General features: G+C 38.8%; 2 protein-coding genes across 4 annotated transcripts in view; both read right to left on the bottom strand.

Annotated features, from left to right (window-relative positions):
• Positions 1–894: 894 nt before the first annotated feature.
• Positions 895–5,467, bottom strand: zp3d.1 (zona pellucida glycoprotein 3d tandem duplicate 1). The gene is made up of 9 exons (XM_079895687.1): positions 4,783–5,467; positions 3,995–4,107; positions 3,815–3,918; positions 3,545–3,719; positions 3,342–3,453; positions 2,418–2,503; positions 2,271–2,341; positions 1,262–2,189; positions 895–1,162 (listed from the first exon to the last, which is right to left on the bottom strand). Exons 1-8 carry the CDS (start codon positions 5,332–5,334, stop codon positions 1,321–1,323), a joined length of 2,082 nt encoding a protein of 693 aa, XP_079751813.1. The 5' UTR covers positions 5,335–5,467; the 3' UTR covers positions 895–1,162; positions 1,262–1,320.
• Positions 5,468–8,357: 2,890 nt separating this feature from the next.
• The window catches only part of dyrk1b (dual-specificity tyrosine-(Y)-phosphorylation regulated kinase 1B), a 41,232-nt gene continuing 24,579 nt past the window's right edge, over positions 8,358–25,010 (bottom strand). For 2 of the 3 annotated variants that reach the window (XM_079893994.1, XM_079893992.1), the window contains exons 2-11: positions 18,330–18,475; positions 17,454–17,573; positions 17,144–17,332; positions 16,325–16,472; positions 15,709–15,995; positions 15,171–15,317; positions 14,147–14,308; positions 11,218–11,521; positions 10,181–10,284; positions 8,358–10,088 (exon numbers count right to left, since the gene is read on the bottom strand). In XM_079893994.1, coding sequence (XP_079750120.1) covers positions 9,336–10,088; positions 10,181–10,284; positions 11,218–11,521; positions 14,147–14,308; positions 15,171–15,317; positions 15,709–15,995; positions 16,325–16,472; positions 17,144–17,332; positions 17,454–17,573; positions 18,330–18,392 — 2,277 coding nt within the window. In that variant the 5' untranslated portion in view covers positions 18,393–18,475 and the 3' untranslated portion in view covers positions 8,358–9,335. The remainder of the gene's footprint in view (positions 10,089–10,180; positions 10,285–11,217; positions 11,522–14,146; positions 14,309–15,170; positions 15,318–15,708; positions 15,996–16,324; positions 16,473–17,143; positions 17,333–17,453; positions 17,574–18,329; positions 18,476–25,010) is intronic. The other variant, XM_079893993.1, reaches the window with a different exon arrangement.

The following is a 25,010-nucleotide window of genomic DNA, read 5'->3' as shown; positions in this document are numbered from 1 at the left end:
GACATCACCAGGAATAATATAAAATTAATCATATAAAACAGCTCCAAAACTTTTCAGATGCTGCCTTGTTGCCAGTTGAATGAAACTTGGTAAATTTTCCCAGCTGATTTTTACTTTATGATACTGTTGCATATTCCTCCAAAGAAGTCTTTAGTTTAATTCCAAATGTAAGGTAGAGTTGATTATGATTTAGGTTATATTATATACTTCGTATTTTGCATAAAGCAAATTAAACCCATTTTAGGACCATTGAAAACTTTTGAAAACAAAAAAAAAATCTTGGTCACGCTTTACAATAAAGTTTTCATTTGTAAACATTAGTAAACTACAGTTAACATGAACTAACAATGAAAAATACTTCTACAGCATTTATTAATCTTAGTTTATCTCAACATTTACAAATACCTTTTTTAATATCAAAAGCTGTATCTGTTATATTAGTTAATGAACTGTGAACTAACATGAACATTTTAATTAACAATAGCTGCAAAAATGTATTGCTCATTGTTAGTTCGTGTTAGTTAATGCATTAATGTTAACAAATGATACCTTATTGTAAAGTGTTAACAAAATCTCATTACTGTACTATATACATTTCATGTTTTCATTATTCACTTAAAATCAGCTTCAAATTCAGTACAACAAACAATACTATGCTGATGATATCTGATATAGTGTACAGCACCTTGGTCAACAATTGTTGTTTTTAGTGGTGCTATATAAATAAAATTGAGTTGAGTTGAGAATACAAGCTTTATGTAAAATAAAAAAAAATGCGCAAAAAAATAATTATTGGTCATAAAAATAAGTTAAAATTATTTTAAAGCATTTTTCTTTTGATTTTGGGATAAAATGTGAACTGTGAGATTTTCCCCGTAAGAATAAATTGTTCGTTTAATGAGAGGCATCAAAAAGGTCACAGAACATACGATCAGAGAAGAAAGACTAATGATCAATCAAATGTTTTAATATTCCGATGACTACAGTGGATGTCAGTACTGTACATTAAAGCATTCCATATGCATGAAAAACACCCGGATGTCATCATATTATGCACATTCCTGAATTCAGTTGAATCCATGACCAAAACACTGACTTTAAGAAAGTATGCTGAGATCTTTAGCCCCACAGATGCAACTCCAAAAAAGGTCCATCAAGGATCCTAAAACACAAATAAATGAATAAATATACGCTAGAAAAATATAAAGGAACTCTTATAAAGTGTGGCTAAATTCAGAAAAAATGAATTAAAGCGTCATACCTTTGAGACCCTGGAACGATCTCAAACGTCAGTCCCCCATTTCTCGCTCACTGGGTAGGTTAATGTTCATCTTTATTCCACTCCATTGGTTCTTGTTTGGCATTTAAAAATACCTCTTCATCCATCGCCATGTGTGAGGGTACTGTGGTTCGTACCTGCAAGCTCTTCTCAAAAACTTCAGGCTTTATTTTATATTGGGACAGTTGTTCTCTGGTAATGTCAGTCAGTTCATTTAGTCCACTCTTGCTGGACCCTTTGTCATCAGTAACATCTTCTAAAAGCTCGGTGCTCTTGAGTCTCCCAGCATCCTCCTCGAGCTCTACAACACTATCCATCCGTTCCCCAACAGACATCACTTTTCCAGAACGATCGCTCTCCTCATCCTTTACAGCAGTTGTTTCCTCAGTCCCAACAATTACTTCTAAATCCTCATCTAACTTTTTCATGGGCATCTTTTTATTTTCTTCTTTTGCTTCCATTTGTTTTTCAGTCTCCACTGTATAACCATCTTCTTTCTCTTTACTGATTCCTTCTGCGCTCTTGAGTCTCCCAGCATCCTCCTCAAACTCTACAACACTATCCATCTGTTCCCCAACAGACATCAATTTTCCATAAAGATCACCCTCATCCTTTAACTCTATAGCAGTTGTTTCCTCTGTCCCAACAATTACTTCTACATCCTCAAAGTCTTTCATGGGCATTTTTTTATTCTCTTTTGCTTTCATTTGTTTTTCAGCATCAGACACAACCTCCACAGAGTAACGATCATCTTCCTCTTCACCGATTCCTTCTGCGCTCTTGAACTTCACCTCCTCTGTGTCCTTCTGAACACCGAACAATCCTTTTCCTTTGATTAACGATTGTTCGTTCTTGTCCATAATCCAGGGTAGACTTGTTATCAGAGATTGCGTCATACGGGGCAAAGAAGCTGTTGCGAAAGCAAGAACAAAACATTGATGTATAGTGTTTTCATTTCACGTTATGATAGTCTCTGAAGCCTGCTACTTACAAGTTGCTTCAATTTCACAAGTTGAATCACAACATGCACAAACGGATGCATCAGTGGCGAGTTCGTCCCACCTGTTGGTACAAGATAAGAATCTTGCTTCTCTGCATTTACACAGTATGTTGCACACATACACATACAATTATTCACCTTCTCTCTGCATTGTTATAGGTACAGGATTTTGCTGTTGCGCTTGTGGCTTCGTGAACCGATATTGTGCAATGCAGGTAAAAGTGCTGTAAAAATTATGAAAAAATGCAATCAACACTTACATTCACATTATATATAATATATATATATATATATATATATATATATATATATATATATATATATATATATATATATATATATATATATATATATATATATATATATATATATATATATATATATATATATATATATATATATATACACACACATACACATATACATATATATACACACACACATATATACACATGTATACATTCATACATGCATGCATGACAGACAGACAGATTGACATATCCATACCTACGTATCAGGCAGGGGCAAGTTGTCACATATGTTTTATATGCTGTCATTTCTATACAATAAAAAAATTCTCTCAGCCAATTTATGGGTTTGATAATTAACTTTTCAATTTTTGCTGTTTCATATTTCAGCAATAACAAATGGCAATTTGATTTTTTTCCCCCATATTTTACGGTTTACATTTTGATGAAAAGGCCATCAAATATCCTGATTTGTTATGGGAGATGGCTTTTTATTTTAGATACATATTCTGGAACTGATTATCATCAAATTAATGTCAATAAACAGCGGGTTTCCTTTTAAGACAGCTTTATCCAGTCCATATTGTGTGACAAAATGACCCATAGGTCAATTGTGTGTTAAATCAGTTAATTCCCACAATCCATATTCCACAAGTTATCTGCAGCTAAAACTTCAAGGTGTGGAACTATGAATAAACCCAATATCAAAACCCCATCCTACAAATAATTTCTGGAGTTAAAAGTGAGACAACTAGCCCCGGTCTCCACTATATTTATATATATTTATTAACCCATTTAAGAATGAAAACATTACCGTGCCAGTGACTTGGGGGAGTAAAAAGGCATCAACTGAAAACCTTAGAATCTTTGACTGTCTTTGGAAAAAGCGGGAGAGACTTCCTTGTCTTCTGCTGTCCTCCATACACCTGAAATTGAGGTTTGGTGTTTATTTCTTTCTTTCTCCACGCTGAAAGTGTCTTTATGTTAAATAAAAGAAGAGTGTACCAAACAGCTTACCCATAATTACAAATAACACTGTGTTGTGGAGTGGACTTTGGGTCTTCGGATGCTGTTGCATAGCAGGAGTCAACAAAAATCCTTTCGTCTTTGGACATATGAGCAGCACTGACTTCAAAATACATGGGCTCCCCAAGCACAAAACTCACATTTTCTTCAAGTCTTTCCCAGCGTTCTGGTGTTGACACAGTTTAATAGACCGATGGGCACCAACATCTTATTAAGAGGTCAAACAAAACATGAAATTATATAAGAGAGGAAAAAGCTTACCATTACACACAGAAATACTAAACTTGGCCCTTCGCTCAAAAATCTTGTGAAACATGCGCTCCCTCGGCACAGGCAGGAAGCCTATTTTGTAGGAATAATGAAATCTAGAAATTGGAGAAAGCAAAAGATGAGGTTAATTTCATTTCCAACTCCGGAAACCTCTTCAGATTCATGGTTTACCTATTGTAAAAGCACTGGATGTTTAGCGCGAGGGGCACCGCTCGGATGACTGTCCCTTGAGGCTCTGGTGTATAGTGCAACGTGTTAGAATACATGATCTGGCCGTTCGTCATCTGAGGAGGATCAAACATTGTCATATAGAAGGTAAAATCAAGATTATTAATTATTATTTGAGGAATATTGCAGTACTGATTATAAGTTATCCATGCACATCATTACTTTTTATTTTTAAGTCATGTGCCCTCATAATCTTTAATCAAAATAACTTAAAACAAAAACGAAAGAATGTACACATTCTACTACATGCCTATTTGATAGTTTACCTTTTTTTTTTTTTGCAATTACATTACAGCCCATCAGAATTTCATTTAACTTTTGGGCCATACAAACATCAGCAACTGCACAAAATTGCATACGTTTGCTCAGTTTGGGCCTCTGAATACATTCTTTAGATTCGAGTAAGGTTTAATATTCTCCTATATCATAATATGAGCATAAAATTTGGGCTGTTAAATATTCAGAAACTAAAAAATTATATGATCAATGTTATTGACAACATATGTTTTGACTCAGAATAAGTGATAAGCAATTATTTTTTTTACACATTATACATGATTCCACTAATTTTCTTTTAAGTCAGTTAAAATGTAACTTAAGTTGAAAAGACTTAAACATCCAAGTTGACTGTCCTTAATTTCAAGCCAGCAATTTTTTTTTACAGTTTATATAGCAACCTCTGACAAAAGTGGACCTTTAAGATTAGGTTTATCGTATATGCAACTACTTACCGTTAAAGAGCTATCGCAGTCATTGAGGTCGTAATGGAAATATAAGAAGTTCTTGTCGGAGCGTGAGACAGGACATGTTCCCAGTTGAAACAAAGACGGTGAACTTCTGAAGCCCAGTAGATTCTCATTCATGCGCACCGAGATCTTACTGTACCCACACCAAACCTCTACGCCACGAGCATTACGCACGGGAGACACTTGGGCAAACTGAGGGTTCACTTGAGGAATTAGAAGACTAGTCAAAAGGTTTGGTAAGTGTCGTCTCCCGGAGACAGGCCTGAACAGATCCATGTCAACGAGAGGAACTGGAACATGTTGGAACATTGGGAAAACGTGATATGGTCGCATAACCGGAGGATTCTTCATAAACTCACTGTTTTCTGTCCACGGCCTGACAGCGCCTGACATGGGTTGCATGGCAAGGATTTTCTGCTCCGTGGATAAGACGTTGCTATATGGGTGACCCCCGGTCCCATGATTGTAAGCTTTGACGATGCACATTATGCCAAGAAAATACAAAGAACAACAAAAACACAAACTCATTCGCTCCATGATAGCCGTTGACTCTTAAATGTGACATAAAGGAAATAAATAAAACGCCGCTGAGAAGAACGCTAGGCGCGCCCTGTAGCCACCTGTTGATTGATGACGTGAGGGCTAATTAACCGTTTAGTCATTAATCGTTTTTTCGAAGTTTCAATGAGCCGGTACAAAAAAACGTCATCACGTAATTCACGCAAGTCCCATTAAATCCTTTATTTAAGAACATATGACGTTTATTATTAAGGTTTCTAAAAAAATATTTATTGTAATTACGGGTAACGTTACCTACCATGATTTAGCATTAGCCTACATATAGCCTAATAATTTTGTATTTAACAGTACGGAAATCAATTTAACGTTACATCTTTTAGCTGTTGTACATATTTTTCTATTTAATTATATTCTAGCTTATTAAAGTCGTTTATTTCTTATGCGGTTTGATTTTTTTTTTTTTTGGTTACATCCTTGCTAATCGTTTATTAAATGAACTTACCTCACACTTCGGTTCTTTGCTTATTACGAATTTGACACGTTTGAAATATGCAGCTCATGGTTCATTGAGTTGGTGACTCGAGAGAATCACTCGCACCGAATCAGTCCGATTCGCAAAAGAATAATTCATAGCAGTTTTGTCGAATTGACGAGAATGCGCAGTACTGGGTCTAATTTGCCGCGTGCAACAAATCCGTACATTTCATTTTCATAAAAAAAAAAAAAAAATATATATATATATATATATATTCAATTATAGGGCTATCGCATGCAAGTTTGCTTTTACTTTTCAACACAAAAATGTGGTTTGTAACTTAGTTAGAAGCATATTGAGATCAAAACTACTGCAAATAGGGGTGTGGAAACTATTGTTTTTGTAGAAAGACGAATTCAATGCTAAGTAGCACTTTTTGACTGGCCTCAAGTACAAGCTAGTTTTTATCCTTACACCATCACTCTTACTGTGCAATAGACTTGTCTACTTTTAGGAAATGTCTTACCATGAGCACTTAATCTAGTCTAATTCATTCCAGTGCTTCATAAAAGTAAAAGACCAGCTTTAGGTACAACTTCCAGTTACTTCTGATTTGTAGTAGGCCTATATACACATTAAAAATGCTATCAGCCAGCTTGAGGTTTAAGGTATTATACCTAAACCAAACCAGTATAAACATCTCAATGTATGTGTTCTCAATTAAATTTAATTGTTTGATTTTGTCCCCCCCTTTAGATGCTCCTCCACTTCAACAGAAGTTTTGGTTTACGTGAGGGTTTTATTGAGAGGTGACAGAGCAACAATTTGTTCTGGATACTGTCCCCCGTTAACCCTTCCATAGATGAGATATATTTCCTATACTCTTCAATAATGACAGAGTACACACACAAATCTGTAGTTGTGTTATAAGCAGCTCAGAAACATCTGCATTTTTCAAAGTTTATCAGTGCTCAGACACGTTTCTGACAGTGCATGGTGAGTGTGACATTTATATGGTGACCAACGTCTGCTAAACATAACAAGATTAGAGGACCTACAGAGGCAACTCTCTCTTTAATAAAGAAACCAAAACTGATGATATCATAATACTTCAGACATTATGTTCTCATGAAGGATGATGTTGGAAAAAAATGACAAAGTAAAGAAGCCAGTGAGGCCAATTACAAGTTTTAACTGGTTATTAAGAACATAAAGGACAGCAGTCATCATCACTGATCTGAGCAGAATAAGGTAGTTTGCAGGTCCTGATGCCTCAAAGGTTGCAGGTTCGAATCCCAGTCACTAGAATTAACCTTGAAAATGACATTTCACCCTAACATTGCTTTAACGTTAACTGGATGATGCATGGATGCTATGTACACAGATTACAATGGATGAAGATGTCATCAGTTAATTAAATATATGGTATTGGTCAGTCATACTGAATGAGGCTCGCATCCAATATGAAGTTCTCACATGATGTTTGAATTGTCATGGATTTCTACACAGTTGCATGAGGCTTGAATTTTAGCTATACATATAATAAACCTTGATCAAACTCCTATAATCCTCTTCTGTTCAATTCCGTCCAGTGGCTGACCAATAAATCGAGGCACTTGTTTAATACCATGTTTCCGTTACATAATATAAATGTCAAGCTTTAACCTGTACCAAGAAAGAAAGCAAACAAAAAAAACAGCAGAAAACAGATTTTTCTTTTTTTCTTTTTTCCTTGTTAAATAGTAATAAATACATGAGATGCAGTGGTTTATTTTTCATTTTTCTGAAGCAGGAGGGTTAAAAAGTTCTCATTTTTATTTATTTATTTATTTATTCATTTATTTATTTATTTATCTGTCTGTTTTCTTTAGCAGCAATCCGAACATGGTTGAGAGTGGAGATAGCAGCCGAGAGAGAAGTAGTTCACTTTTTTGACTTGATGGCAAACAGCACTCACAGAGTGTTGTGAAGGAGGAAGGGGAGGAGGGGGAGAATAAAGACAAGAGAAAGCAAAATGAGAGGCAGGAAATGAAGTCAGAGTGGGAGGGGCTGCAGTCAGGAGGGCGTGACAGTGTCCCTTCATACTGAAGTATTCCGCCCTCCTGCTAAATCTCGCCCCAGACTCGTCCTTCCAACAGAAACATGGGGTAAGCAAGAAAATAAAAAGAGAGAAAGAGAGAGAGAGAGAGCTACAGCAAGATTTGGCTTAGCATATCCAGAGTTAATACAAATGTGTTAACGCTTTCAGTTTTCTGTCCAAAACAAAGAGGGTTAGAAAAAAAGAGAGAAAGAGACAGAAACCAAAGTAAGAGAGGGGTGAGAGAGAGAGAGAGTCTAGTGAGATGGTGAAGAAGAAGAAGAAGAAGAAGAAGGCAGACTATTTTTTGAAACGAACAACAGGGAAGCATTTTGGTTTTCCTTCTGGCAAAATGTTTTGATGTTTTTCAAGACTTTCCTGTATCACTTCCTCCTTTATGTGAAGTCGAGTTACGTTCCCCCTCTCCTCGTGAAAGCGGCTCATGATTCAGCCTCCTCCTCTAGTTGTTAGTTGGTGTTTCTCACTGTGTGGCGACTAAAAACAGTTTCTGTCATTTGCTTTATTTCATTCGTAGGATTTGTTTCATAGTTTGAGATATATAAGCCAGTGTGTCAAGCGAGATAAAGACTGGAAACATTAAAAAAAAGTAACAAAAATGTGAGTGTATGTCTTGTGTGTGTGTGTGTGTGTGTTTGTGTGTGGGTTATGCTCAACTAGAAAAAAAGCAACCAAAAACAACAAAATGAAGCCAAAAAAAAAACAAAAAAAAACCTCAAACCCAGTTTGTTTGTTTTCTAAGCATAAGTATCATCTGTCTGAGCCCAAATAAAACAACTGTATAAATAAAACATTGAATAAATAAACCCCAAAAATACCCACCTCTCAATTTAGATCTCTTTCTAACCCCTTCTCCCGCTCCCTATGTAGTGATTCTTAATAAATTAAAAATGTACAATTACGGCAAAACCTCAGAAAAAAAAACAAACCAAAAAATAATAAAAAAAACCCCATAAGGTACTCTCTCTCCCGCTGCTGTCGTCTCGACAAAAACATTCAATTTTTTTTCAACGCAAAACTCTCCTTTCCTCGCCCCCCAAAAAAAACGGCAAATAAAAATCTCTCGCTGCAAACCTGTCCTGAAATCACATAAAATCAAATAACGAACATTCTGAAACCTTCTGTTGCGACTACTTCGCTCGCTGCTCTTCTCCTTCAATTAAAGAAAAACAAACAAACAGAAAAATAACGATAAAAACAGTTTCAAATCCCTCCCTTGACCTTCTCCCCATGCAAAACCAAAACAACGAAACGAAAAAACAAAATCAACTGTCTGATATTTCACAAGTTTTTCTCTGCGATTCTGTTACGTGTGGCCGCGCGCGTGTATGTGTGTGTGTTGTACGCTTACTACGTGTAATGTGTCGTGTGTGTACGTGTGGCGCTTTTTGTCACTGTTATGTTGTCGTTAAAATTTTCGTATGGCTTTTGGAATTTGTTCAAGATTTATCAAGAGTTGGCTGCACTCTGACCGCTCCCACTCCCGCTGCCGCACACTGCCATCATGGCGGACTCCTCAGAGTCCGGCCGCCCCCCAGCTCCCCCGACTCCTCTGGGCGGAGGCCCCCCGGTGAGCATCCCCCCCACTCCGACGCTTCCCTGCGGCGGGTTGTTATTGTTGTTGCTGCCGGCGTAGCACGGAGGGATGTATCCCAAACCGGAGGCAGCGACCATGCTGTCCTGGGAGGCTGGGGCCTGGGGCAACTGTTGCTGGGAAGCGGAAGGGGGCTGCTGGGGGGCCATGACTGTCCTAGTCCGAAAGGCAGAGAGGCCCAGGTGGAGGTTGGAGGAGCCGTACTGACTGGAGTCCAAGCTCGACGGGGGCGGCTGCATGATGGAAGACTGACCCAGGTGGTGGTGGTGGGTGAGGCTGAGCTCGATGCTGTCCTGCATCTGCGGGGAGGAGACGGGCATCAGCGCTGGGCCCTGCTGGCCCTGCGAGGCCTGGCCCTGCGGCTGGTTCTGCTGCTGCTGCTGTTGCCGGAGCTGTCTGCCGTTGCTGTGGTGGCTGCCGTAGATGGGGTGGGGATGGTGCGGCTCCATCATGCCCCCTATGTTGCCCAGGAAGTGGCGCGAGTGCTGCGTGGCTGCAGGCTTGTGCAACATCAGCTGCGGGTAGGAGGAGTCGCTGCCGCTGTTGGACAGCTGACCCATGCTGCTGTCTCCTCCTGGCCAGATGCGCAACTGCTGCTGAGACGGAGCCTGGAGGGAGAAGAAGCGACCAGAGGGGATCAAGACGAGTCGTTCTGGCATCTTAAAGAGGAGCTGTGCGGTGCGCTAGAACAATCACTTACTTGTGGGCTCTGCATCTCGTAGTCTGTGTGAGTGACTGCACTATTGTAGTACCGGTTACTGTACCGGTAGTTTCGGTTGTCGTTGGAAGAACCGCTAGATCCACCTGGGTTGGGAGCAACAACAAAGAGCTCATGTTAAAGGAGTCCTTTTCTAGTTTTACTGTCCCCAAGTAACAGGTTTAAAGGGCGGTCACACTACACTTTTCATTCCATCGAATTCATACGCAAGCGAATGTGGGAGACAGGAAACACAATCTCATGCAAATCCGTTGCAAAGTTCAAGTTTGCCACGAATTCGTATAGTAGAAAATCAATACATCAAGAAATGACCTCTTAGCTGAATTTAAAGAACACAAACTTTTAATATGCAGGATTCCAGTACACTGGAGTTATATTTTTACTCGTTACATTAAAATACTGTTTACACAGCTCTTTGAAATGCTTGATTCTGATTGGTCAGTCACAACATACTGAGGTTACGACTGTCGTCAATAGCACCCGCTCATCTGGGAATCTGAAGCTGGCGCTTCTTTCATGTCTCTTGTGTCACACCATGGTCCCGTTCTCTCTCGTTTCATTAAAACGCAGTAGGTGCCATCTCGTGCCTCAGGTATCAACTGTATTTACAGTAAAACTAAACCGCCAGTATTAATAGTAGGTCTATGTTAATATTGTTGATACGACTGTAAATTATCCCTTAAATGTCTTGTTATAACTGGTTACCTCACCTGGGACCTGTTTTCCTTTGCATAAGCTTAAATATTTCAATTCAAACCAATATTTCGTGTCTAATTATTTACTTATGTGGCAAGTAGCCATGTAATAAGTAGGATAATGTATATCCAGCCGGTTGTTATCGCAAAATAAACCCCAAAAGGGTGATCTGGACCCCGACGCAATCTGGATCCCTTACATTTTGGATGTATTATATGATAATATTATGTTTTTTTTTAAAGCCGCCGCCGCAACCGTTCCAGAGTCTGTATTAATCTTGCATGCTCAAAGTCTAGTGTGACCGCGGCATTGCACACACTTACCGGAGCTAGAGACGGAGCTAGTGGTGGAGGTGGAGTGGCTGTGGTCCATGGCAGGGCTGGTGGAGGTGGAGCTGCTGGTGTTGGTGCCTTCATCCGTCGTCTTCTTAAAGAAGTTGTGCTGCAGCGCGTAAAAGGGCGTGATGCGCGTCTTGGGATCGTAGTCCAGCATGCGCAGGATCAGGTCCTTGAACTTCAGGTAGTCGCAGGGCGCGTGGCCCTGCTCTCCAGCTCGCCTCCCCCCTGGACCTCCCGTCTCCACCCCCAGGATCTCGTGCAGTCGTCGTGTGGCAGGTGGTTTATATTCCTGGAGTGACGAATCAACACAGAGGAAGGGAAGAGAACGAGGCACAAACAAGTAGCATTTAGTGAAGTGCAGATAACAGTTGAAATGTCATCATTTAAAAACAAAGGTTGATGAACTATCAGTCTAAGAACATGTTATTATTATTATTGCCAAGCTGTATAATTAATAAATAGATACATCTACAAATGTTAGAAGAATAAACTTGTTTTATAATATTAATTAAATACTATAAAGTCAACATGAAATGGCATTTGTAACCCACTTCTGAGTGAAACAATAGTTATTGGGTTATATTACAATAGTTTTTTTTTTTTTAATTATTAAACAGACTACAACAGCAGCCTAAAACATTGCTGAAATAGGTTAGGAAACATTTTTAATCTTTGGAATATGTATAGGAAAGTACATTTTGATTTCATGTTGACTTTAATAGGAAACTAATCAGTCAAAGAAATCATTAAATCAATGCAGGTGAAGGGGATTGAAAATGAGATATGTTTGTGGTTTTGTGGGAATAATGACATTTGCATAGGAGCTCTAAGTGTCATACAGGGTTCAACAATGAGACTTTTTGAAAGAATTTCAGTTGAAAGAACTACACAAAACCATAAATCATCGTATACCATCATTTTCTAGCAAAATTTAAATGTGTTTATACCTGTCATGGAATTACAATAAAGATACATGATTTCCAGCTATTACGGCAAATTAAAAACATACGTTTACTACAAATAATGTATTTTTGTAGTAAACTTACTTTCTTATTTTTCCTGAAATATTACAATATTTGTGAGACAAATATGTTGCTAAAAAAAAAACCATATTGTTGAGCCCTGTCATACACAGTTTGAGAAACTTTGACACTGAACCTATTCTGTGCTATTATACACTGTATCCTGGCCCATAAATACTACAATAAAGACTTAAAATTAACCAACATCTACATTGTAAAAGAGTACAAAGCAAAGCATTCAAATGTTATTGTCCACACAGACGTACAAAATGCATGCTGGAGCATTTGAGGTGAGTCTCTGGATGAGTTGGCAGTAAGTGCCAGACATTAATCCTGTAAAACAAAGTGTATTAGGACCTCATCCAGACTTTTACCCTCCACCTGCTATCAGCTTTGCGTCTTAATCTGCGGCCACATACGTACGCACGCACACACTTTCTAGATTCTTAACCTGATGCTACTTTCACTTATCTTCACTGGAAACAGGGTCATTCAAGCTACCGGCTGCACTCGCTTAACCTGTGACCCACGTGTGTCGTTGACTAGACTGAGAGCTGCTAAGAAGTCGGGCTCTGCCAATGTAATTATACAAATTATTTTCTTACCATATTGCATCTATACTGTAAATCTTTAAACTGATATTTTAGTAACACTTCACAACAAGGTTCCATTTGTTAAAATGCGTTAACGCACTAAGAATTAACATTAATGAATAACGAACTGTATTTTTATTAACTAGCATTAACAAAGGCTGATACATGTTTGGCCTTTTAGATCTTATTAACTGATGCATTAAATTAAAATGGACAAATGGAATCTTATTGTAAAGTCTTACTATTTTATTTACACTACTGTTCAAATGTTTGGGGTCAGAATGATTTCTTTCATGTTTTTGAAAGAAATCTATGCTCACAAATGCTGCATTTATTGGATAAAATACCACAATAATGCAAAATGTTATTTAAGTTTAAAATAACTGTTTTCTACTTTAATATAATTTTAAAATGTAATTTATTCATGTGTTGGGAAAGCTGAATTCCCAGCATCATTACTCCAGATTTCAGTGTCATGTGATCTTTCTGAAATCATTCTAATATGTTGATTTGGTGCTTACTTTCTTACTATTATCAATGTAGAAAACAGCCGTGCTGCTTAATATTTTTGTGATAACAGTAATATTTTCAGGATGAATAGAACGTTAAAAAGAACAGCATTTTTGAAGTTTAAATCTTTTGTAACAATGTACAAGTCTTTACTATCACTTAAGTGTGGAATTATTAAAGTATTAAATTCTTTCCAAAAGAAAACTGTACTGACCCCAAATGTTTTAAATGGCAGTGTACACTGTTTGGCCAAAAGTATCTGGACACCCCAACCTCATATAATGAGCATTTAACTTAAAAACTATTTGCATCAATAAACAGGTGGTCCAATCCTCTAAGTTGTCATTATATGCTGTAGCATATAATATTTAAAAAAGGGTGGCTGTATATTTTTGGCCTTTTAGTTTACGTATCTCGATGTGTATCGTATTGTAAGTGCTACTGACATGCCTGCTTCAGAAACAAAATGAGGATGTGAAAATGATCATGATGTGGGCAATGATGCTGATAAGGAGAACAGATGCTGTAGGTTGGGGTTTAGATTGACCTTGTGAGTCTGTAAGCACAGACGGGTCAGTGGAGAGAGGAGGAGGTTCACTAGCACACATTAGCCTTGCTTAAATTTCATCCCCAACCTTTTTTTCCACCCTCCTCCATTTTAGCCCTACTATTTTCTCTTCCCCTCTCCCTGAGGATAAGGTGTGCGTCGGTGTGGAGCAGGTGATGATGGAAGGAAGGGTGGTCTTTGGGAGGAGGGCGAAGGATAAGTAGAAGCAGAGTTTTACTCACAGAGGCCGAAGGATAAAGTACCTTCTTAATGTCCTTGTTTTTCTTGACGGTCCACAGGCCGTCGGACAGCTTGTCGAAGTACTTGCGTGCTTTAGGGGCCTGATCCAGCATATGGTTGGGCGGGACCCCCAGCACCTCCACTATTTTATTCATCTGGTCCACCTGAGAAAGATACAGCACAGTGTCAGGGCAAAATCCAAATGGACTTAGTTGCAACTGACATGTTAGCATATATTAAATATCATATATATAACAGACCAATACCTTCTGAAATGCATTTATTACTTGAGGAGTTGATTACAGGCTGTATACACAGGATCTTGTGTTCAGACCAGTATTATTAGTACTTATTTTTATATCTATATAATTTTATATCTTATATTTTTATATTTATATATTTTATATATATATTTTAGTCTTGGTAATTTTTGTATTTCAACAAACTTATTTCACTTTGTTGACTAGTCAACATTTCTAATTTCCTAATTTAAGTTTTTAATCAAATTATTATATTTTGTTTCAGGTTCATTTCAATTACAGAAAACTATTGGTTTTAACAACATTGGTTCCAACTGTACTTTATTTCATTGGTTTATATACATATGAATCCGACAAATGTCTTTAGGTGTCACATTGCATTTATCAGTGTCTTGCAGTCCATTTTAAGTAGCTGAAAATTATTTTTATTTTTTTACACAGTGCAGCACATCAGTGTCAGTTTTAAAATGATGGACTCTTTAGTATAAGTCAGGGATGGGACAAGTGCCATCTCTTGTTTTGAATATTTACAGTAGCAACTGTAATCTGCTCTGTCTTAATGTCTTTAAAATAATTATAATATTTTAATAATGCATAATGTTGACAAGCCTGGGAATAAAAAAAAAAAAAGTCTTATATCCTGTTTGTATGCCTGTTTAAGTTTACTCAAGTGTGGTTCTTACAAGTGAAGTCTTAGGATGAGCGTCAAAGAAAGACGTCACAAACGCTTTGCACAGTCATTGTGTGACTAATCCCCGAGCCGTACCTCATTGGAGCCGCTGAAGAGCGGTTCGCCCGTGTGCATCTCCACCAGGATACAGCCTAGGGACCACATGTCTATAGCCAGGTCATACGGCATGCCCAGCAACACCTCAGGAGAGCGGTAAAACCGACTCTGAATGTACTGGTAAATCTAAGGGAGGAGGAAAACAGAAATGAATGGCATGCACAAACACAGGATGCACAAGTAACTATTACATTTTCACTTTTCTCCACTAGTGGGCAGCAGAAGCTGAAAGATAAGAAGGGTGCAGCACTGCCACTAGGAATCTTAAGCAGTAAAATCCATTTCAGCTGTGGAAAAGTCCTCTAGAATGTGCTCTGAATGCACATCCCACCAACTAAGAACATTGCGCGTTTTTATCTCTTACAGATGCCTTTATCATTAAAAGTTCTGCACGGCATGTCTCCACTATTCACTGTGTTTATTTAAATGCAAGTTCACTGTAGTTGCTACTGTGTGTGACCTTATCAGCATGTTGTTAACAAACAGTGACGCAAATGGGCCTGAGACGCTGTCTCACCCTCTGTCCTAGCTGGCAGGAACTGCCAAAGTCCACAATCTTGATGGCACTGCGCTTGGGGTTGCAAAGGAGGATGTTCTCAGGCTTGAGGTCGCAGTGGATGATGCTGAGCTCGGGCGTGGCCAGGAAGAGCAGCGCCGTGCACAGCTGCTGAGCAAACTTGCGTGTCAGGTTGAGCGAGACGCCGCGGAAGTTGGTGTTACGCAGGAGGTCGTACAGGTTGTAGGAGAGAAGCTCAAACACCAGGCACAGGTGGTTACGGAACATGAAGTGCCTCTTTAAGTGAACTGAGGAAACAAATATGAGAAAGAAAAGATGTATTAGAGAGGCTCAAAGTTATCACAAAAAGAGTTGAAATAAGTATGTTTAAAAGAACATTTAGCAAGTGAACTAGATATCCATGAGATCCAGATTGTCCATTATGCTTTGCTTTCCGTCTATGAAATAGTCTCATGAACTACTTTTAGTCTTGAGTACTTAGTGCTTTTGGGTGGGAGGAAATTCTCTTGCCATTAGGTCAAAGGTTTTTCTACGGAAGACTAAATGTAGAGTAACAGCTGCTTGTCGTATTCTTGTACGTGTACAGACGAGCGAACAGCGTCTGTTTTTTTTTTACCTATGTAGTACTTCATCTCAGTGTCGTGTTTGTTCATGAGCTCAAGAAGCCGCAGCTCAATCTGGGCCTGGTTCAGGAAGGCTTTCTTGTTCTTGATGATCTTGATGGCCACCCACTCCTGCTCATGGTGGTCATAGGCTTTCACCACCTACACAAAAAAGGAGCAAATTAGCGCACACTTGGCAAAAAGTTTTAGTTTTACAACAGAAAAATTAAGTAGCAACGTAAGATATTTCATATACGATTTAACATTTTAAAAGATGCACCAGAGTTTCTGTACACAGACTTTCAAATTCTTCATATCTACTTTAACAAATCCTTATTTTGTCATTTATTTGACCATTCTAGTCTGTAGTGTGGTTTGCTTATAATATCATTAATTGAGAACACAAAGCACTCCTTTATTTTCATTATTTTAAACATATTTATTTTTATAGGTTTCTATTCAAATCTAATGTAACGAAACATTACCATTTTTTGTTTTGTTTTGGGGAAAGAAAAGTGTACATACACTAGATTCGGAACCAGGAGGATATTAAAAACTAGGGTTATGTACAAATTTTCATCAGTTTTCCACCAAAATAAAATAATGAGAATAATGATAGTTCAATATTGTTTTACAATATTATCATGTTTATGCTGACTGTGTTCAATTTCCTTTTGGATTAAATTAAGTTATTTTGGAGACAAAAAAAGACATCACTTGCTAGTTTGTAGTTTGACACAAACCCTGTTGAACACAAGTGCTGTTTTAGTTTGATTTTATGCCTGTATTCTTTTAGCCTTGACATCTATTCTCATCTTCAGGGTTGTGCTTACCTGTCCGAAGGAGCCCTTGCCAATAAGTGAGTCGATCTCGTAGCGGTCCAGCCACTTCTCCCCGTTCTTCACAATATAGTCATAGTTGTCATCATCGTAGCCGTCGTTGTACACCTTGCGCTCTTTTTTGGTGCTGGAGTCCTCAGGCGGAACCTGCTGGGCTCGCCGTTTCTTCTTCGTGTAATACACCTAGAAAACGAGAAAAACATTTAATATTTGCACCTCTATTGCTGCTTCACTAATAACTAGGTGGTTGGTACAATTGGTCTTATCATAAGTGTAAATATGAAAAAGCCTGAGATGGATTCACCTCATTGATGTGCTTGTATGTCTTGATGAGATCGACTGAGAGTTTACGTAGCGGGGCGCTGGCAGGATCTCGAAAACTCGGTGGAATCCTCCTCTGCAGGATGGTCATATCTGACAGCACCTGAAAAACAGTGACACCAAGACAACAGTAAGAAAAAAAAGAGGGGAAACAGGAAACACCATAACAAAACAATATACTGTACAATATACAATACACCATATACTGTATATATATATACACACACAAAACCTATAACATCTTTAGAATGTTAATTTAAGTACTTTAACAAGTATGAAAAGTTTACTAATGAATACAGCTGTTTATTTAATGCATTCATTTAGTGTGGTAAATTATAAATAAATGCTTGCAATAAAATATTAAGCACATTATTTATCACCCTCCTGACCCATAAAGGGAATCTCCAACCTACATGCAATAGTGATGCAATTTGCATGTATACCTAGACCATTCATGAAATATTGCAAAATATAACTACACGTTATGGATGAACAAACCACTAGTCTACCTCAGACAGACAGAATATACATGTGAACTGTAGGCCAGTGACAGGAAATAAAACAATATAATGACTTCTAAAGTCACTTTTTTGTAATGTCTATAGCTATGATTTACAAGTCAAACACAATAAATGTCTTAATCTTCATTTGAGGGCTTTTCTTAGCATTTAAATACAGTATATGCATATATCAGCATGTAACTGTTATTTTTTTATTTATTCGATTGCAATTCTAAAACAAAATATGATGAGGGACAAGTCACAAACACATCTTTACACAACACAATAACTTTGTGAATGATGCTTTACATACGGGTTATACGATATCATTTCATTTCAAGGGAGCATGTTTCTGGTACCTGCTGCTGGTCGGCCATGGAGTGGATGTTACTGAAGGAGGGGTGGCTGTGCTGGCTCGACATGGTTGGCTCAGCGGGGGAGAAGCCCAAGGCGGCAGGCTGGCAGAGGGTAGAGGAGGGGGGCTTGCATCCTGAGCTGCTTCCACCTTCATAGAGAAATAGGGGAAAAAACGAGAGAGGTTTCAGAAGACACATTGCTAAAGTGCATCGCACAAGCCAAGCAAATACTGACATGGGTGTGGGGAGAAACACTGCACTGCAGGGGGAAGTAGAAATATGAACACAGACTCACACACACACCATATTGGAAGTCAAACTGAAGGCATTTTCAGAGATCTTTGAAATCTCCAACAATCGGATGGAACAGTGATAAGAATGATTACGGTTATCCTCTCAAGAAGCTCCAGTTCATTTTGGCTGGGAAATTACAGCACCGTTCCTCAGGTCAGCATGACAAGCGTGTACTGGAGGTGGGAATACTCTGCAATACACCTTCAAAGCCCTGAGAATGGTTTCCAAATCAGAATAATTCTCTCAACTTTCTAAGCAGCATGTGTTTTTCCAACAGCTAGGGGCGGACAATATGCAAACGCCAGAAAATCACTGTACAGTGTGTCACTGCCAAACCGGTGGAACAAAGAAAAACGGTCGTATGACATTGCACACCAAAATCTCAGTGGATGATGGGAGTGACTGGGAGGCAAGCAGAGCTATCCATGGTCCTGTGCTGCCACTCGTTGGCCAAGAATATGCTGCAGCTATTACTTTCATATACAGCCGGCACATTATGCTGCCTGCTAGAGTAGTGCTGACCTCAAATTAAAGGTGAATCATTGTAAAAGCATGTCATTTTTCACCTAAAAAAAATAACCTATATTATGCATATTTTATATATATATTTTGTAGGTACACAGTTAAATTTTTTGCATTGTTTTAAGCATTATTCTCATGATAATTAAGCACAATTTCCACTGTAATGTGTAAAACTAATTTTTCTACACAAAAACTAAACTACATTTATATATATAGCAATTAAAGTAACAAGAACAGAGCGTTGTTTGCATTAAATAAATAAAACTTGGGGAAATATGCTTAATTGTCCTGAAAATAATATCATTGTCAAAAAAAAAAAAAAAAAAGTATTAATCTTAAAAACTAGCTTAATTGTCTACATGCAAATAACAGTTTTTAAATTGTTATGACTTAGACATATTCTTTACCGGTTTTGTGAGATTAACCCTTATAAACTAGTATAGAGCCCCTAACCAAGAAATCTGAGACCATCAAGCATAAAAACGGTGTATATTAATTGAACATGAAACCTTTCACAATGTAGGCCAGTCAAGTTTTTGGAGCTAGTTATGTGTACAAAAGACCAAGGGACTAACAGAGCACTAAACTACAGGCTTATAAAGAATTAATGCTGTCCCAAATTTGATGGACTGAAATTTTAACTACAGGATGCAAGTTTTTTTACCCACAAAAATCCACTAGCACATTGAACATTCATAATGTACAAAGGAAGTATTGGACATCTCGGGAAAGAGGCGAGAATGTGCCGAGAGTACAGTAATTAAGTAAGATTGCTGAGTGCGGAAGCAGGGAATTAAACGTCTAACGAGGGGATATGAAATGGATGAGATATTCCACAGTGAATGCTTTTATTGCTGCTTTCAGGGGCTGACAGGTGAGGAGTAATGGGGGTGAAATTTATCAATGACACATTACAACTTGAAATGGCTGGGCGATCAATGGCCGTAGCTTAAACAAAGTGCAAAACGACACATCTGACCACCATCAATCCCAGGGAGTGACGGCAAGCATTGCTGTTACATGCCCATAGGAGGAGTCCCAGTACCGACTCACTGACAGGAAGCCTGTCTGGATATACATATGTAGGAGTATCTCCAACTGGTTTCTTTCTATATGGACCCTGTTGCAAATGACAAGAACAGCTCAATTAAAAAGGCATAACGTTTTAAAGGCATCTAAGAAAACATGACTTTGTGCACTGCACTTAGAATCAACAAAATCCCACACAATTTAATTTCTAATGAGTAAAATCACTTTCATAATGCCCTGAAGAAACATGCTCTAATTTCAATTTATTTCCTTGGCCTCATTTTCAGAGTGAAACAATGACTAAAAGAGCGTGATCTGCTGAGCACCAGGAAAAATGTCACACTGTGCCTTTAAATGCTGAAATGAACACATTGAGAACTTCCTGAGTGTGACACCCCCCTTCCTCCGCTCTGATTGGCAGAGGCCCCCTCCCTCTCTCCCTCCTGATTGGCTGCTGGTATCCAAGGGCTGGGCGGCGAGGTCTCTATAAATAAACCTGGTAGCTTGTGCTGTATCAGCAACCCTTCCCACAATGCCGCTCTCGCCCTCCCTTTCCCTGCCTGTTACCTCTCTTCTTCCCCCCCGCCCCCTTCTCGCTTTCAATCTACGCTGATCTGGCTGTAGCGCTTGCATAAATGTTGCCCCCGATGGGAACGAATATTAATAAAATATAACAGAGGCACATGCTCCTCTATAGACACACAGGTGCCTGGGTAGAATTTATTGTCACATACACAAGTGTCACATCGCAGTAGTTAAATATATCAGGTGGTGGATGAAGTAATCATCCGCTGCAATTAACCATGCAAAGACTCCCCCACTAACCAACTCACTCCACATCCCCACAGCTGACCAAACACAGCTGCCAGCTGCCAATCACAGTGTCACCATGGCAACAGACCAGCCTACTCCCTGTCTCTAAGGCACAGGAAGAGGATGGTTGTGTGTGCATGCGAACAGCTGAACACCCCTCCCCATCACTCCCACCTCACCCTTCCCATGTCCGTACTGACCCCCTATCTTATTCCCTGTTAGGGTAATGGGAACGCTGGTGCTACCGAGCCAAAGTTGGACACACCATGATAGGCATGAAGGGAAAAGAGGACCGTGAGGAAACTCTGGGTATTGTCCACAACTTATTTAGCTTTTTGCCCCACTTTGAAAAAAATGTGAAAAGCACGAGAAAAACAAGTTAAACAGCAACAATGTGTCCCTAAAGAGCGACTTGGGGGGCTCCGTTATTCCCATGCATCATAAAAACTAAAACTTGACCTTATTATGAAGCAACAAGTTGGTGTTGCTTGAGCACAGAACACCAGACCATGTGTCGGAAAAAGAGGCATTGAAGACATACAGTACATAGAGGTGAATTAGGCAAGGATGTGTGCGTCACATCATGCCCACTGTTCAAAGTGCGTGCCCGCAGATGGCAGCTCACATGGATGACATGCCAAACACTGGAGGACTTCAGGATTCAACTCTGCCCAACAATAGCACGGGTAGTTGTGAGCAGGTACGACAAAGATCTCCTACAGAACCAGAAAGAATTAGAGAATGAAGAGATGAACATTACTGAATCTCCCAACATGCAACAGGATAGTTTGTAATCTCCTTCATATGTGCATTTAAAGATAGGAACGAGCACAAATGCATTGATCACCAAACTAGCATTGGGGAGTTATACTTGCGGCTTACCAAATTAAAATTTTAAGAAAGATTATTTATTTAAGAACTGAGTGAGCTTGTGCCACCACCTCCCAGAATCTCCCACCGGTCATCTCCACTTTTGATTCTCAGAACTCACTCATTTGCAAGAGGACACCATCCTCAGAGAGGCTTCTGCAAAACTTACAACCTTTCCACTAAGTTCAGCACCTGTGTTATGCGATATAACCCCGTCCAACCTTTCCTTGGCGACCAAAGCCCAAACAGTACCACAGAGAACTTTTAACAGTCAGGCCTCCATAGCTGAGTCAGACTCCACACTATTAATAAAAAAAGCCATCTGGGTGGACGCCTCATACAGTGACACTGACAAATTGAGAGGTCCCTAAGTGCATTAAAAATGAAATAAAGTGAATCCCCCAACTCAAAATACATCATTAGCTATAGATGCATAATAAACGTCCACAGAAACCGGCAACACTAAAACAAGCACATTGCGGTCTGAACGTTGTTATCAAATGCTGATATGGATTTCTTTTTTTTTTTTTATCAGTAAAACTTTCATGTTAACATTGGTTAATGCATTAGCACTACATTAGTTAACAATAACCAACAATGAACATGTTTACAGCATTTAATCTTTGTTAATGTTCTGAATAAAAATACTATTAGTTCACAGTGAATTAAGTAATGTTAACAAATACATATTTTGATTTTAAACTGTATTATTAAATGTTGAAATTAACAAACATTATTAAATGCTGTGTAAGTATTGTTTATTGTTAGTTCATGATAACTAATGTTAATAAATGAGATCTTACTCAAGTGTTCCCCAAAAACATTTGGCCGACAGAAGATTTTGCAAATGTTTATGGCCAAGCAAATATGGTTATTGTTTGAATGTGATTTGAAAATTGCCTAAACATTCAAATGAATAATAAAAAGAGCCAATATATTAGTCATATCACCATTTAAAACTGCTTAAAAAAAAGTTACCATTTCTATTCCATCACCAATGAGTTTAAGCCCGCTTGTTGTAAACAGATGCACGCTGAGTGCTGTTATGCACAATGCTGAATCTCCACCCCTCTTTATCCTTGAGTTTTAAACACGAGCAGCGGGACCCTAAGGAGCTTACGTGCTGATCTCTCGGTGAGACTGCACCTTCACAGCTCAAGGCGACTGCGAGCTAACGTTAACACCAGACTGGCTAATCTAAAGTGACCACCACTAATCAAGCGCCCCTTGAGTAAAGAGCCACTTGCTCCAGTGGAGGTGGATGTTGACACAGAGCGAGGAGTGCAGGCATATTCACATTGTTTACTTTCTTTCTTGGAAAGAGCACAGAAAGGATGACGTGAGAGTGAGTCAGGAGACACCAATACAGACAGAACGACAAAACGAAAAATGTGAATACTTAAAAGTGTCTGCGAGTGACAGAAAAGGGGATATTGGGAGAATGATAAGGAGAAATGACTTCAGTGTTGTTTGCTGTGCTCTCCGTGGCGGAGTTGAGCTGGGGGGGGGGGGGGGGGGGCAATCAGCGAGATGTTGGGTGGATGGGGTAGGATCGCTGCTCTGCTCTTGCAGGTACACAGTGTATGCATCTGGTGAACAATAACATGTTTTTGTTCTGATTCAGGCCCACCACTAATCCAGCAGGAGGTGGGGAGTTGGAGAGCCAATGAGCATGAAGGGCATTTGTCACTTTTTCCTCTGAATATGTGAAACAACAGATTTTATCGGCATGCAAAGATGACAACTATAGGCAGACATTTTTCCACAATGGCTCGTGCACTATTATAGGTGAGTTTAATAGACTAGACTAATTGGATCGTTGAGGAAAAAACAGAATTATTTGTGGTTTTAATTAAGCTGCAAAAAAAGATCCAGTAAGTTTGTGGTCCAAAGCAAATTAAACGGCTTTCAATGCTTCGAGAACTTAACTTATCTGAATCAACAGCCAAACATCTAGATGTCATCATCACCAGATACATACTGTTAGAACCAAAAGAGATCAATTTAGCTTTTAACCTTTACATATGCCTAAACACTGAATGATAAAACATCCATAAAACTGGACACATATCAAGCATCTGTATAGCCAATGCTTCAAGTTAAGTCAAAACTTTAACTTTTTGTATATAAATGTATGATATATCAACAAAAACAGCCTATATTCTGTGTGGGAAAGCAAACTTTTCGAAACCACACGATTCTGGATTTTACATGGCAAAATGGTACATTTCACCTTTAAACTGAAAATCGGCAGGCAAACAAACATGAAAGGCAGCGTGAGGGAAAGGGGCAAAGGGCAAGGAGTGGACGGGTTGTTTGTATGAACGCTGTGACTGTCTTTCTGTCTTTCACAGTCCAAACTCCATGCACCTTGATTCGGGGCTGTGATTCTTGGCTGATATGATGTCTTCAGGGGCCCTATCAGCTCTTTTCTTTGTCTCATATAGGTGGATCCACAGATCAGAAGTATTCCTGCAGCTTTCCCTGCACCCAATAGGTTACTTGCAGTTATATCTATCTTTAAAAGAGTTACTCAGGCTTCTGAAAGGCAGTTATACACATAGTGCTTGACACGCCAGACTGGGGTGGGGTGACAGAAATAGCAACAGGAGAAAAGTCAGCTGGATACACAGATAAAAATAAAAATTTAAGGCAGAAAATGCAAAAACATTCTAGGCATATTCAAACACTGATTCTGTTACTTCTCATCCCAAATATTTTAACCGGTCTATTAACAATCATGAACAATCGTCCATTTGGAGGGAGGTTTAGGTTATGAATTGAGGTCAGCAAAATATCAACAGGCAGCAGATGCGATGCACAGACAGCAAAATGCCTGACAGTCTACAAGTCTCTTTCAAGATTGCTGTGCAACAAGTGTGTATATGCATATTCATTGCAAACTTTTGGACTTTATGGGTTTTTTTTTTTAAATAGCGCAAACCAGGTCATTAGGTCACAACAAGACCCAAAAGATGTCAAATTACCAAGGATGCTTCATGACATTCTCTTCATGGCCGAAGTTAAAATGGACATTGGAGTTTGAAGCTAAATCCAGATTTGTGTGGTGTGGGGTTAGTACTTTGCAGTGGCTGTAGATTACTTGTTTGGAAACTTTCTTGAAATGGGCCAATTAAGCAATTATATCGTAACTGC

The sequence above is a fragment of the Squalius cephalus genome (assembly GCF_949319135.1).
Source record: "Squalius cephalus genome assembly, chromosome: 15".
NCBI lineage: Eukaryota > Metazoa > Chordata > Actinopteri > Cypriniformes > Leuciscidae > Squalius > Squalius cephalus.
The sequence above is the reverse complement of the archived record's forward strand: the minus strand, read 5'-3'. Positions and strand labels throughout refer to the sequence as shown.